Raw genomic sequence first — 15,295 nt, 5'->3', positions numbered from 1 at the left:
CCAAGTCGCAAAAAAGCCCAAATACTATTATTTAAAAAGAACTGCAGAGTTAAGTACTACACAAAAAACATTAGCTACAGTACTACTTAGGGCCACGTATTAGCAAGAATCTGGCGATATGATGCGTATCACGATACGGGGTGGCGATACGATATATTGCGATACACTGTGATACTATAGGTACGGCGATATACGGATTTTTTGTTGATCTCCCGAGTCACTTCTTAACATTAACATTTTCATAACGATCTACAATCAAGCAAAATCATTGAAACAGATTGACATCGCTGTTACGAACGATGTCTGAGAGAAGAAGAGAATCACAGCTGTGTCAGTAACCCTAACGGTCCCTTCAGGGTTCACCACAGCAGATCATCTGCCTCCTCTACTTTTACACTAACACCCTCCATGTCGCAACACCCACATGTCTTTTCTGGGGTCTTCCTCTTATCATCGTGTCCCATTATACTCATTGCAAACTACTGTATGCCTGTGGCTTTAATTTGTACCCTCATTTGGCAACAGAATAGCTCTAGTCATATAGTGCTCTGATATATTTTGGACTTGAGTCTTTAGTGTCCTCGGCATGTTACGATATACTGTTTACCTGCGTGCAGCAAGCGATATGGAAATGTCACGGTTGTGAGCAAAAGAGGAGAGGCGAATATTTCAGTTATCTAATTCATAACAGCAGCTGTTCTTTTCTTTCTTGCACTATTATTCTTTTTAGTATCTATGCAAGCTGATAACAAATCATAGTCATTGATCAATGATGAGTAGGTGTTTACCGTCTAGACGTTCCACATTTATATTCCCTCTTTTTTTTTTTCCTAGAACCAACAGCTTAGCTTCAAGCTCACTCTTATTTGCATTTTTTTAAAATTGCTAGCAATGCTAATAGTGCTAAAAGCTCTGAGACGTTAAACTGTCACTCTGTCACTTTAAACCTTGCAGCTCCTCCTCACCGCCGCGGTACTCACGATCCCGTGCTACCAATGGCCTTTTGGGTGGTTGTTGATATAATGTGACTGTATTTTTTTATTTTTTTTTTGTCTTTTTCTGTAAAGCTGATTAATTAGCTGCCAGCTTTATGTGGAATTAAAAAAAGAACTGACGTTTAACTTTTGGTCTTTGTGTGTAATTTAGTGTGTGTGCGTGCGTGCGTGCATGTAGTGTGCAACAAGTGATAATCTGTTAATACAGTTAAGGCATTAGAGACGTCAGTAGAAGACACAACGTGAGGGTCACTGTACATCAGATGTCCAGTGTTCTGAGGGTTGTGTCAGACAGACAGGTAAAAAGGTACACCCTCAATTTTTGCTAGCCTTTCTATATGTGTCTGTCTTCATGTCTCATGTTTTCACCATGTATGTCCACCTGTCTCTCTCCAACCATGTCTCTCTGCTACTCAGCTAGGTGTCTTTTAAAGAAGTGTATGTTCTGTTTACTTGTTTTTAAGTTTGTGTCAGTGTCAACAGTGTTGAGTTGTCTGTGTCTGACTCACCTTTAGAGCCTGAGATGTTCTTGTAGACAGGTCAATGGCGGGATTATTTTGTTGTTGTTTTTAAACGGTTGTTTCTGACCTGTCTGTGTTCTCTGTAGTGCATACTTTAACCATGGTAGAACTGGTGAAACATACGTCCAGGTGTCAATACCTGGGCTGGATGTACGTAATGGGTGAGTATATAAAGGAAAAAAAAAAAAAAAAAAAAAAAAAAAAAACAGGTACAAAGTACTGTCTCATCAGTTACTGAAGCCGAGTATAGGTTTTATTCAAATTATTTTCAGCTAATGGCTAAAACTAGCCCCGCTTGCTAGTTTTCTCCCAGTACGTTTCAGTTTGTGAATTATGTCAGGACCACAGAAAAAATAAATTTAAAAAAAATCTCCCGCACAAATACGGTTATATACCCGACATTTTAATCAAATATTCAGGTGCATAAAACACGCGAGCAAGAGCGCGCCTAACGATAGCGCGCACACGGTAAAGGTTGTGGTACCAAAAAAAACAGGTACAAAGTACTGTCTCATCAGTTACTGAAGCCGAGTATAGGTTTTATTCAAATTATTTTCAGCTAATGGCTAAAACTAGCCCCGCTTGCTAGTTTTCTCCCAGTACGTTTCAGTTTGTGAATTATGTCAGGACCACAGAAAAAATAAATTTAAAAAAAATCTCCCGCACAAATACGGTTATATACCCGACATTTTAATCAAATATTCAGGTGCATAAAACACGCGAGCAAGAGCGCGCCTAACGATAGCGCGCACACGGTAAAGGTTGTGGTACCCGTATTGTAACTGAATGTCCACTCAGTACGCATGTGTACGTGTGTAAGATAAGATTCTGATTGGAGGATTTTACTGAGTAGACCGATCTTTTGTCACTAAGGGCGGGCTTTATCCGTTTTCTACGGAAACGATTTACAACCTTTCAAATTCAGCTACATATTTTATGTACGCACATCCACGTTTTTTAAATTTTTTGTGTTGCTAAGTAGCGTGAACCACGGAATTTCCTTTAGCAGTTTGGGAAGTCTGCGTCCAAGAAACGGTGAGGTTAATTGACAACGTATTGTAACTGAATGTCCACTCAGTACGCATGTGTACGTGTGTAAGATAAGATTCTGATTGGAGGATTTTACTGAGTAGACCGATCTTTTGTCACTAAGGGCGGGCTTTATCCGTTTTCTACGGAAACGATTTACAACCTTTCAAATTCAGCTACATATTTTATGTACGCACATCCACGTTTTTTTATTTTTTGTGTTGCTAAGTAGCGTGAACCACGGAATTTCCTTTAGCAGTTTCGGAAGTCTGCGTCCAAGAAACGGTGAGGTTAATTGACAACGCAAACAAAACAAAAACATGGCTGCCAGCAGTAATAGAAGAAAGCTAATTTTAGCCTACGCAAAATTTAGCGTACACGAGAATACTAAAGAGTAAGACTATGGTCGGTTAAAGTTTATTATAAGTGTTGTTGTTAGACATTTCCTTTTCTTAAATTGTGAAAAAGCCTCTTTTTTTTAATGTTGTAATGATACTCCAGAGCTGAAATGCGCCTCCATCAAGTGGCTGTCGTACGGTTGTAAGCAGGAGCCCGATGTTTGGAGTAAAATGTTCTGCATCCTGTCAGAGTCACATTTGCTAATGCTTGACAACTTAGAGGTAAGTAAAAAAATGATTTTCTTAAATATCCTCTCGTCGGATTTCATCTGATGAATTTTGTCTGTTTCACTACAGTCCTCAGTGGGTTGTGTTTTGTTTTTTTTTTACTTCTGGGTTAGGTCGAGCCTGTAATGGAGAAGACAGAGACTTGTCCAGTTTGGCTTCTGAGATACAACATGCAAGAGACCTCATCACTTCCTAGTCCAACACACAAAGGTGAAAAAAAAAAAAACACACGATGCACCCTCACCCTCACAGGCCTCCACAAGAGGCGCTGTAGGTATGCCGGGTCAGCAGCAGATAGACGTTCGTGTGAACTAAGATAAATGGCATGTAAAAGTCATACATAAAGACTAAAATGATTTTATCATTTTCTACGCCATCTATTGGGGAAACCAGCCCCTGCGCCTTAGTTTGCCCATGCTAGATTCTATTACACGGATGTTAGCAGTTTACATATTGCATTAAATGCACATTAGTGGGGTTATAGGCTAAGCTAACCCTCCTAACCTCTGCAGTCTCTCCTTCTCTGGGCTTCACTAGCAGGTCCATAGCACGTGAGTTGCATTACTGCCACCTATTGGGGTTATTGAACACCTGTTAGTATTTAATCTAGAGGATGTCCTAATCACTTACAATGAAAGGAAAAATTAAAAAAAAAATGACCAGGAGGTTGAAACCTTGTTGTTGTTGTTCACAGGAACAAATGTCATGTGACCTTCTGTGACCCTGTAAAATTAGTTTAGGAATTTGAACTGATTTTAACAGACTTTTTATTGAAAACTTTTTTGGGGAAAAAAATCTGAATGAAATGTTTTTTTTTCTCCAGATGTTCCTGAGAGAGCGGTGCGTCGTCAGAGCGTCCCTGGCAGCTCTGTTGTGAACACATCCACAGCCAGAGTGACGGTGAACACATACACACACACACCTTTTTTCCCAGCTGTACTCCTGCCTGTTGTTTCCATGGCGACAGAAGCTCAGCTGCTGTCAGCGGTTGATCAGCTGACAGGCACCATCTACAGCCAAAACACTGGCATCACCGACCGCAGAGAAGTGTTCAAGGTGATGTCACGCAGGATGCTCACATGTTCATTTTTAAGTTTCATGACGAAAAACACCTGGATGTGTTTGAACCTTAAGTACAGCAGTTTATCAGGTGTGAAATGTTCCCAATAAAAAATGCCACATATTTAGATGCTAAACTGGTTGGTACTTTAAAAAAAAATTACAGATGAATCGCCATAAATATGTATTCATTTGTAATGGAGCCACGTCAGAACAATGTCAAACAAACACGGAGGCTACAGGAGGAGTACACACTCGTGTGTTGTTAGCGTTTCTTTTTGATCATGTCCATGTTCTTCCTTAATTTTCCTTTGACTACTTTTTCTTCTCCTTCTTCTACTCATCTTCTGCTTCAGGGTTTTTTTTCGCGGAGGTTCAAAAAGTCTCTCCGTCGGACCAAATCACAGCCTAAACTCTCCCAACACAGAAGCGTTAAAGTGGACCCAGTCAGTGTCCCCATCAGCAGGTACTGTGGCAGAAGAAACACGTACAAACAACGCTGTTTTCTTTTTTTGGGGGGGGAGGGAGGGTCAGCGTTGACAGAACATTGAAGAGTCATAATTAATATTTACAGACGTCGGTATCCACTGGGAACAGTTCACAGGTAACGCCGGGTGTTGATTGGTAGAAACAGGTGTAACGTAACTGCGCTGATGCCCCCTTAAGTTTGTTTTAACAGACAATGTCTGTCTTTAGCAGGGAAATGGAGCAAAGGTGGGGGTCGGTGGGGGGGGATATTTAATTTACTGTATACCAAATACACACAATGGATGCCTTTGGTGTGGGGGGGGGTAGAGAAGGAGGGGGGAGGTTGGATTAGGGAGAGGGGAAAGGGAAGAGAAGGAGACAAGGAGAGGAGAGGAAGTAGGGCAGCCTCACCGCAGGGGAGGGGCAACTGCTGACAGAGAGGGAGGCTGAGTCGCATAGAGATGCAGGGAGGGAGAGAGAGAGAGAGAGAGAGGTAGCAGCTGAGGCTGTGTAGCATCAGTAGCAGCAAGCTAAGAGACAGAAAGGCAGACGGAAATAGAGGAGAGAGGGAGACGCAGAGAGAAAAAAGGGAGACAGAGGGGACACGTCTCTTTAGCCTTTTCGACCAAACCGAGCAAGGATCAGCAGGTTCTCCATCTTCCTCCTCCTTCTTCTCCTCCTCCTCTTGCTTTTTTACTGCTGAGGCAGAACATGGATCCATAAACCCCCACCCCCGCAAATCCTCCACTACCACCACATCCTCCTCCTCCTCTTGCTCTACCTCCTCCTCAGCATTCGCACAGAATGCTTGGTGAGTATCCTGCACACATTAACTGCCTTTGTCCTCTGAGTGTCTGAATAGATAAACAGCCTGCAGTGAATGCACTGTGTGTGTGTGTGTGTGCGTGTTTGAATGGGATGGGATGGGAGGTGGAGGGGAGGTGGGGTGGAGGGGTGTTCATGGTAGCATCTTCCGTCTGATTTCGGATGATCACGCACATGCTGCATCTCTCTCCAGGTGTGTTAGCATGGCATCGGTTCACATCTAGGCTAGTGTGACATGGTGGTTGTGGATGCACAGGTAACATGCCAAGCACCAATAGGGTTAGGCAACAGTATGCGCACGCACACACGCATGCTAACACCGACGCGCGCACATACATCCCAGAGCTTTAGCGTGATGAACATGGGGTGGTCAACACTGATAAATCAGCGGATGTGTATCATGTATGTATTTATGTGTGTCTAAAGGTCAGGGGTCACCGTTGACCTGTGTGTGTGTGTGTCATTTGGGCACCATCTCGGAACCCGGTGACTGAAGATGTTTATTGTGAAACAGTATTGATCTGAGTTCAGTTCCTGTGCTCCAGTCGTTTGGAATCAGTGACACAGAAATCAAACACTGGAACAGTTCTACCTCTGGTCTCCGACAGGAAGGATCGGATGATAGCACGTCCTTCGCTGCTCGTCGTACACAGTATCAATAACGTCGTGGTGTGGTCACTGATACAAGTGCAACCATGAGACCGCGCATCTGTCTTGGTCCTAACCAGCTCAGCTCTCAGGGTCTGGGTTTTTTTCAACAGACGAGAAGATGAGTGTAGAAGTGGAGTGTGGTTAATGTTACACATGTATTATTATTGTTGAAGTCACTGAAGGTCGAAGGTCAGCTTCGGGCTGTAACGACAGAAACCTTGACATGATGTTCAGTAGAAATATACTGGCCACGACGCAAAAACCCCACGGCACAACACCATACGAAAAAAATCTCACACAAAGTATATGTAATGAAATATAATAATATTGACTAAAAATGTACTCCTGTTAAGTTGAAGAAAACGCTGATACACTGACAGGAATTGAAGAAAGACACTCATAAAGATCTTCAACAGCTCTGATTATCTTTTTTTTTTAGTTTTAATAATCATCTGCTGCCACCTAGTGGGAGAGGATGTAGTTGCTCTGCTTATCACGCATTGACGAACAAAGACAAAATATTTGCTAGAAATAAATAATAGTTTTGGGACCAATTAAGTGAAATTGGCTAATTTTCTGCGGCACACCTAATGATCTCTCTCGGCACACTAGTGCGGTTGCGAATCACTGGTGTAGCACATGTTGGTGGAGTCAGACAGCTGCACACTCTGAGTCCGGATCTGCTGCGGGTTTCCTCCTTTAAAACGTTAAAATGATCTGTTTTATCACCACTCTTTCACTTACTGTGTAATCTACAGCATGTGAGTTATTGATCCGATCTCAACGTAATATTTCCTATATATATTTGTTTATCTTTATATATTTCCTATATGTATTTCTATTTCTTTATTTTTCCTGGATTTTTATGGACCTCTGAACCACAGACAGGGCCTATTCCCAAATCAGACCCTCAAAACCATAGTGTTTTCCACATCAGTTTTTCCCAAACTTTTTTTCCTGGGGACCCATATTTTAAAAGTCACAAACCTTTGTGACCCAAGTCAGTAGACATTATTTTTAAACTCCTAGGAAACATGATGCGAGACGACCCCCCCCCAAAAAAAACTCTTGCGACCCAGTCTTTGGGAAACAATGTTCCAGACCCGTAAGCCAATGTTTGTAGGACTTTGTAGGAGGGATTGGGTGCATAAGGTCAACCTTAATTGACCGTAGGTGTGAGTGTTAGTAAGAGGTTGTCTCTATATGAATGTCCAGGATGAACAGGAACTCCATCCCTCACCCCCTCCACCCACTCTCTGTGGAAACCTCTGGTCCTCAACGGGTTTTTTTGGAAGATCAAAACACTTGAAGCGGGTTAACAAATAATAATGCAACTGTTTGTGTGTGTCTGTCCCAGGTGTGTGATGCAAAGGCTGCGCTGTGGTAGCCAGGAGTCGTTGCTAAGCACTGGCTGCGTGTCATCTCTGGAGCTCAGGATGGACCAATCAGTGATCATCAAACCTGTTCACTCATCCCTGCTGGGACAGGACTACTGCTTTGAGGTTGCAAACAAAAAAACAAAAAACAAAAACGACTCACAATATGCTGTACACCGATGCTGGCGTTTCTCTGACCATAACCTCTGACCTCATATCCGCCAGGTTACGACCTCGACCGGTACCAAGTGTTTCTCATGTCGTTCGGCAGCAGAGAGAGACAAATGGATGGAGAACCTGCGGAGAGCAGTTCATCCCAACAAAGACAACAGCAGGAGGCTGGAGAACGTTCTGACACTGTGGGTCATTGAGGCCAAAGATCTGCCTGCCAAGAAACGGTATAGAGTCCGACCATGACCCCACACCAGAGTTATTGAAATCTGCACCTGTGACATCATCTTTTTTTTTTAAATTAGAAATAGAAGCAGCAGCTTAAACAGCTTCAAATTGTAATCCTTTGTCATCTTCAAAGTTACGACACTTATTTTCCCATCCGAGAGACAAAGCGTGTTGATTTCTTCATGGCCTCCAGGTGGTGCAGTGAGCAAATTCAAAAGCACTTCCAAGAGTTCAAGGGTTGTTTGATGTATGTCGGAAATGGATCTCAAAACAGGACGATTTTAGGATCTGGTAGAGAGGGGAGCGTGGAGGGACACACAGGAGGCTGGAGATGTGGAGGACGGGGTGTAGACACAGGAAGTTAGGGAGGGGAGCACCTTTAGGAGACAGAGAGGGAAACGTTAGACACACGGCGACTAAAAATAACCGATAAATTGAGCGAACAGGAAAGTGAACTTCGGCGCAGAGAGAGGATCTGATGGTGCTTTGTTGTCACGTTCTACTGAAGTAAACCCGAAAATAGAAATCGTATTTTTATCTTATAAAATCTTAAAGAAAATTATTATCAATAGGCAAAAAAAAAAAAATCAAGTTATAAAGGGTGTTTTTGCTGTTTGTGTTTCCGCTCCACCGCAGGTACTTCTGTGAGCTGTGTCTGGATGACAGCCTCTACGCCCGGACGTCCTGTAAACTTAAAACGGACAACATCTTCTGGGGGGAGCGTTTCGACTTCAGCAGTCTTCCCTCCATCAACGCCATCACCCTCCACCTCTACAAAGACACTGACAGGAAGAGGAAGAAGGACAAGAGCAGCTACGTCGGGCTGGTCAACATCCCTGTCGCCACGGTGGCCGGCAGACAGCTGGTGGAGAAGTGGTACACTCTGAGCACGCCCAGTACCATTCGGAGTACGTACAGTATGTTTTCTCCGCAACTTCACTGTCATTCACAACCGTCACTTCTGAGTAGAAGAGTTAAAAGTATAAAAAAGTACCGGTGTAAGCAAAGAATCAAAACACTGAAATATCACAAAATTTTGTTTGACGATACCGTATCCATATTCTACAGCAGTGGTCCCCAACCTGACCCTAACCTTTTTTCATTCCATGGATCGGTCGGCCAGTCTCAGCCGTTACTGCCGGTACCGGTAATACCGCACCGATCACCGATCGTCCGATTGTTAAATTTTCAAAATAAAATGTCTTTTAGACCTTCTGTTGTTAGTATCAGAATCTGGATGACATTTTATTTTGAAACATTCTCAGATTATCTTTGAATGAAAAAGGTAAAGGGATATGACTGGATTTTTGTTTTGGAATGAAGTAAATTAGTAAAACTAAACTAAAAGTATATTTTTTTCCACTCTGTATTGTATCGTTGCTGTATCGTGATAGGTCTCGTATTCAGAGATTCTTACCAAAACACAGCAGGTGTTTGAGAGGCTTTATGGACTTGGAATTAAAATAGAAAAATTTGAATGTCTCTAGTTTGCGTCCCAGCTCAGGCAAATGACCTTTCTGTGTGAAACGTTCTCTCTCCCTCTGTCTGTTTGTGTGTGTTACTCCCACAGTCTAAACACTACGTAGATTAGTTTATTTAGACTCCCCAAATTAACTGTCTCACTGAATGTAAATGAAAATGGTCGTTCATTCCTTTTATGTGTCCATGTGATGGACTGGAGGTCCCGCCCGGGGTGTACCCCACTTTTAACAGACTGACAGCTGGGCCGGCCCTTAGCTTCCAGCGCTACGCTTAATGGGATAAAGCAGTGGAAGATAAATGAGTGAATTAATGAATCCGATTGTCGTGTATTCATTAAGCGTAGGCGCTGGGTTCAGTCCAGATCACATCACATCACATCACATCTGACCATGAACCAAGGACAGTGTGAACAGGGACACAGTCTGAGGGCTCATTATCATGAAGGGTTCTTAAATACTCCTCAATAGCCAACAGGGGGCCATTATATGTCTAGGGGTAAATTAATCCACGTCAGCCTCCTGTTAGGGACCATTTTCCTGAGGAGTTTACAGTGAGAGTCTGTAGTAACGGATTATTACAGACTTAAAATTCTGCATTTAACCTCTGGACCCATCCCTAGGGGGCAGTGATCTCTGAAAGCACTCACTAAGCAAAGGAATTGGTGCTTCCTCAGGTGGTGGGATTCAAACCTTATGGTTTAATAAATTTTTTTTTTTTATTAAACCATTTCCATGACTATATATGGAAATTACAGTTGAATAAAAACGTTGACCGTACGTCGCCACGTCACATAACCATAAAAGAGAATTTGGTGACACCGACATGAAGCCGTCTTCAAAGCCTCCGTGGACACTTGATGTGAAATCACTCATATCCAGCTGCTGTGAGGAAAGTAGGGCAGGCTGTCGTCTTCGTACCGTGACTGTCAATCATAGTTTTACCTGACAGTGTACGTATCAATTTGACAGCACAGAGAATGTCCGCGAAGGAAAGGACTAAAACGAGAGAAAGAGTAGCTGTAGTCGTGACTGGGTGAAGCCGGTGGAGGCCGGTGCGGATAGACTGTTCTGGGTTTTTTGCGTTGGACTAATTTTTCTGGTTGTTGCCAGGAGGCAAATATGACATAAAGCAGCGTAGCTCGTGTGAAAGCCATAAAAAAAAATTTAAAAAAATCTGTGGTACCAGTGCAACGTGAGGATCTTTAGCTTTGTTTCTTGCTTATTTCTTGCTTCCTGCAAGATCATTGATTGATGTTTGTGAACGAAACACACTTTGTGGCTGTACTTAGTATAAAATTAAAACTCAACTGGGACTATATATATATATTTGGGAAACATATATATTATATATGTTTCCCAAACTTTTTTTTCTGGGGACCCATATTTTAAAAGTCACAAACCTTCACCACCCAAGTCAATAGACATTATTCATAAATCACAAAATAAAGGCGTACTTGACCAACATTGACCATTAATGAGGATATTTTATTGTTGACCGAGTGATATCGGAACAAGTAGTACTCAGGTTTTAAACATAACCACAGCTATTCTGTTGAACTAGCAGCTATTTTTGAGGTTGGATGCAGACAGCCATTGTGGTGACCGTGAACTCCGGGGGAAACATGATGCGAGACGACCCAAAAAATATCTCTTGTGACCCACCTCAGGGTCACGACCCAGGCTTTGAGAAACAATGCTATATATCAAATCAACTAGTACTATTCATAAATACTTCATACTTGCAGAACGGGGCTGTGAGGATTTGCAAAAAAAATGTCACCTTTTTCTCCTTGCTTGCTAACAGCAAAATGGCACTGCTCTTTTAACTGAATAGTAAGTGTGTACTTAACAACCGGAGCATATACTGTACTTCTAATATGCTTTTAGTAAACCTTTGTATACCTCACCTGTAACCAATCACATGACTCTCTTGTGTTCCAGGTAAGTCCTCCGTGCCCACCGTGCGCATTAAAGCCCGGTACCAGAGCATCATCATCCTGCCAATGGAGCAGTACAAGGAGTTTGCAGAGTACATCAGCTCCAACTACCTGCTGCTCTGCAACACTCTGGAGGCCTCCCTCAGTCTCAGGGCCAAGGAGGAGCTGGCCGCAGCTATGGTCCACATCCTTCACAGCACAGGGAAAGCTAAGGTAGCTGTCAGTCCACCCACCCACCCACCCAACCACCCACTCATCTGTCTTCAGATCAGTCATGATGACCTCTGACTATTTCCTTTTTCTTTTTTTTTGCAGGACTTCCTGACCGACTTGATGATGTCAGAGGTGGACCGTTGCCGTGACAATGACCAGCTGATCTTCCGAGAGAACACGCTGGCCACAAAAAGCATTGAAGAGTATCTGAAGTTGATTGGACAAAAGTATCTGCAGGACGCCCTGGGTACACACTCATGTTAATACATATACATATATATATCTTTTTCTTATCTTTCGGCTTTGTCCCTTTATATATTAGGGATGTCCGATATTAACTGTTTGCCGATATTGTCCAGACACTTGATTTCCGATATCCACCGATACCGATATAATGGGGCAGCCTGGTGGTTGAGGTTAAGTGCCACCTGCTCACAAAGGATGATGGGTTAAATCAGTGTTTCTCAATTATTTTTTTGCCATGCCCCCCCCCCCAGGGGGATGGATACCCCCTCACGGGTATTCATTATTTGAGGAAAAACCAATAACGATTCTTACAGATATTACATAATTATGCTAATATTGGGTTGATAATATCAGTAGGCTGTCCCTTATATATATATAAATATATTGTATATATATTCAGACTTTTTGTATATTTATTCAGGATTTTTGTATATATATATATTCAGGATTTTTGTATATATATCCAGACTTTTTGTATATTTATTCAGACTTTTTGTATATATATTCAGGATTTCTGTATATATATATTCAGGATTTTTCTATATATGTTCTGACATTTTGTATATATATATTCAGGATTTTTTTTGTATATGTTCTGACTTTTTGTATATATATTCAGGATTTTTGTATATATGTTCAGACTTTTTGTATATATATATATATATACATTCAAACTTTCTGTAAATATATTCAAAGATTAATTTCCTGAACGGTATGCCATTATATATATATATATATATATATATATATATATATATATATATATATATATATATATATATATATATATATATATATATATATATATATATATATATATATATACAGTATGTTTATATACAGTATATAGCTAACAAGCTATATTTAATGAGCCAAAGTTGAGAAGTCCGTTTCTGTGTTCAGGTGAGTTCATCAAAGCTCTGTACGAGTCTGATGAGAACTGTGAGGTTGACCCCTCCCGCTGCTCTTCCTCTGACCTGGCTGAGCACCAGGCCAACCTGAGAATGTGCTGTGAACTGGCCTTCTGCAAGATCCTGGACTCTTACAGGTACTACAAGTACAAGATACCAGGGATGAACTGATGAAATCTCTAACAGCAGTCGGAACCTGGTACATCTTATTCTCTCCACGCAGGGTCAGGCCGACTATTTTTATCAATAATTGACCAATGCTATGAGAGAGACATGCTGCTCTACAGCAGGGGTCACCAACTATATCTTTTGGAGGGTTGGAAGTTTTCTGGACAGACCCCATGGGGGCCTGACACTCAAATAAAATGAAATCAAATTTACATTTTTGTTCAACACTGTTATTTGACGTTTATTTTGAAATCCAGCCGTGGACCAGATTGGACTGTTTTTTTTTTTGGGCCGGATTTGGCCCACAAGCCGCCAGTTGATCATCGCTGCTCTAAATTTATTTATTTTTCGTCCTATCAGGGTCTTCCCTCGAGAGCTTAAGGAGGTGTTTGCGTCGTGGCGACAGGAGTGTGGTAACCGCGGTCGACCGGACATCAGCGAGCGCCTGATCAGTGCCTCGCTGTTCCTGCGCTTCCTGTGTCCTGCTGTCATGTCGCCGTCGCTCTTCGACCTGATGCAAGAGTATCCCGATGAGCGGACAGCAAGGACTTTAACTCTCATCGCTAAAGTCATCCAGAACCTCGCCAACTTCAGCAAGTAAGTCCAGATTTTTGCTGTGAGGCAAAGAGAGGAATGACTAATACCGCTACAAGTACCGAAACACTGTTACAAGAAAGGTCCAAAAGTCCTGTCTCAGTGGGGACGAACGTCTTCTGTCTACTGTTGTCTGTGATTGTTCTACCTGAAAAAAATGGCACGAAAGGTTTATATAACTGGACAGATGTGTGAAAACGAATGTGATTGTTGGTGACTATGCTGGTTACCGGAGTTAGATAAAATAGTATTTCACTTGTACTCCGTCCTTAAATATCAGTAAAATCTGATGTGTTTGATCTTCTATGGTGGTGAACTAGATATTTTTGTTTTTCCAGATTAAGTTCTAGATGATTAAGTTTCAGACGCATACCGCCACCTACTGTACACAAATGTGTATTGTCATGGTATGACCACTGTCTTTTTCAGATAACCCAGCCTACTCCCTACGCCTAGATACGCAATTCGTATTTTATTTCAACGTTTCGATGTGAATAGTGAAACGCATACATTTCAATTCTCTGGCAGTGAAAAGCCATTTTTCCCTGCCCCCCCCCCCCCCACCTGTGTCTCACTGTGTTCTGCACCTGAATGCTTACTCGCAGGTTCGGGACTAAGGAGGAGTACATGCTGTTCATGAATGACTTTGTGGAGCGGCAGTGGAGCAGCATGCAGCGGTTCCTGCAGGAGATATCCAACCCGGACGGCCTCAACAACACGGCCGGCTTCGACGGATACATAGACCTGGGCAGAGAGCTGTCAAGTCTGCACACCCTGCTCACGGAGCTGGACCAGGTAACACAGCTGACCCCGTCACATGGTCTGTGCCTTTGTCCTCCGGCTGACTCCGAATCCTCCTGACTTAAATATTTATTAGTACTGATGATATGAAAACATGTTCACCTGTCACCCGCTCTCTCTCTCTCTTTCTCTCCCTCCCTCGCTCTCCCTCTCGCAGTCATCTTTGTCAAAACTTGGCCCCCTGTCACGGATCCTCAGAGACGTGTCAGCAGCTCTCGCTAACCCCGGGGGCGTGTCAGTGTCCTCTCCAGAGCCTCAGCGTGTAGTGTCTCCCCCGCCGCTGTCCCCGCCCCCTCTTTCCCCTCCCCTCTCTCCTCCTTTGGCCAGCTGTAATCCCTCTGTCGGGCTGCAGGGGGGTGTTGGACTGGATGGAGGGTGAGCTCTGCAAACTTAAGGTTGTTCTACTGCCACCAGTGGCGGGTGGTGGTATTGACACTCATCCAACCTTATACTTCTGTGTCCTTTTAAAAATAATAAATCGAGGATATTGTTTTTAATTCTATATTGTATTTTATGGACATTTTCTTTAGGAGATTTATCCCATTTTGATCTGAAAAATATTTTATAATGATGTTTTAGTTTTGTCCACGTTTGATTGTGCGTCTGTGTGCAGGATGGTGGACTTCACCAGACTTCCGTCTCCAACTCCAGAAAACAAAGATCTGTTTTTTGTCACCAAAGGTTCCAGTTTGCAGCCTGCATCAGGTGACCTTTGACCTCTAATTTAGAAACCAACTATCTCGCTCATTTGCTGAGCTGCAGCATAAACCTGTGCCATTAAAAACCCCCAGGCATGCAGGGTTCTCCAGCTCCAAGCTCTTCCTACTCAGAACCCAACGAGAATGAAGGCGGGTTCGATATGTCTAACGGCGCCAGGAGGGAGGGGCCAGAGCTGACCAATGAGAGCCGCAGTCTGTCCCTGGTCGACCTGCAGGACGCTTCCCCGAGTGACGGTCTCGATGACAACCAGTGGCAGCGCAGGACGGGCCTGCTGC

The 15,295-nt window shown here is 42.8% G+C and overlaps 1 protein-coding gene across 1 annotated transcript in view; it reads left to right on the top strand.

Annotated features, from left to right (window-relative positions):
- Positions 1–2,656: 2,656 nt before the first annotated feature.
- LOC103398046 (disabled homolog 2-interacting protein-like) overlaps positions 2,657–15,295 on the top strand; it is a 17,832-nt gene continuing 5,193 nt past the window's right edge. The window contains exons 1-16 of the mRNA XM_017042871.1: positions 2,657–2,830; positions 3,047–3,165; positions 3,285–3,381; positions 3,995–4,071; positions 4,587–4,696; positions 7,532–7,676; positions 7,776–7,948; positions 8,586–8,857; positions 11,372–11,580; positions 11,683–11,827; positions 12,730–12,874; positions 13,266–13,502; positions 14,105–14,294; positions 14,458–14,675; positions 14,914–15,005; positions 15,092–15,293. Of these exons, the coding sequence (XP_016898360.1) occupies positions 3,115–3,165; positions 3,285–3,381; positions 3,995–4,071; positions 4,587–4,696; positions 7,532–7,676; positions 7,776–7,948; positions 8,586–8,857; positions 11,372–11,580; positions 11,683–11,827; positions 12,730–12,874; positions 13,266–13,502; positions 14,105–14,294; positions 14,458–14,675; positions 14,914–15,005; positions 15,092–15,293 (2,363 nt within the window). The 5' untranslated portion in view covers positions 2,657–2,830; positions 3,047–3,114. The remainder of the gene's footprint in view (positions 2,831–3,046; positions 3,166–3,284; positions 3,382–3,994; positions 4,072–4,586; positions 4,697–7,531; positions 7,677–7,775; positions 7,949–8,585; positions 8,858–11,371; positions 11,581–11,682; positions 11,828–12,729; positions 12,875–13,265; positions 13,503–14,104; positions 14,295–14,457; positions 14,676–14,913; positions 15,006–15,091; positions 15,294–15,295) is intronic.

The sequence above is a fragment of the Cynoglossus semilaevis genome, chromosome Z (genome assembly GCF_000523025.1).
Source record: "Cynoglossus semilaevis isolate Cse_v1.0 chromosome Z, Cse_v1.0, whole genome shotgun sequence".
Classification (NCBI taxonomy): Eukaryota; Metazoa; Chordata; class Actinopteri; order Pleuronectiformes; family Cynoglossidae; genus Cynoglossus; species Cynoglossus semilaevis.
The sequence above is the reverse complement of the archived record's forward strand: the minus strand, read 5'-3'. Positions and strand labels throughout refer to the sequence as shown.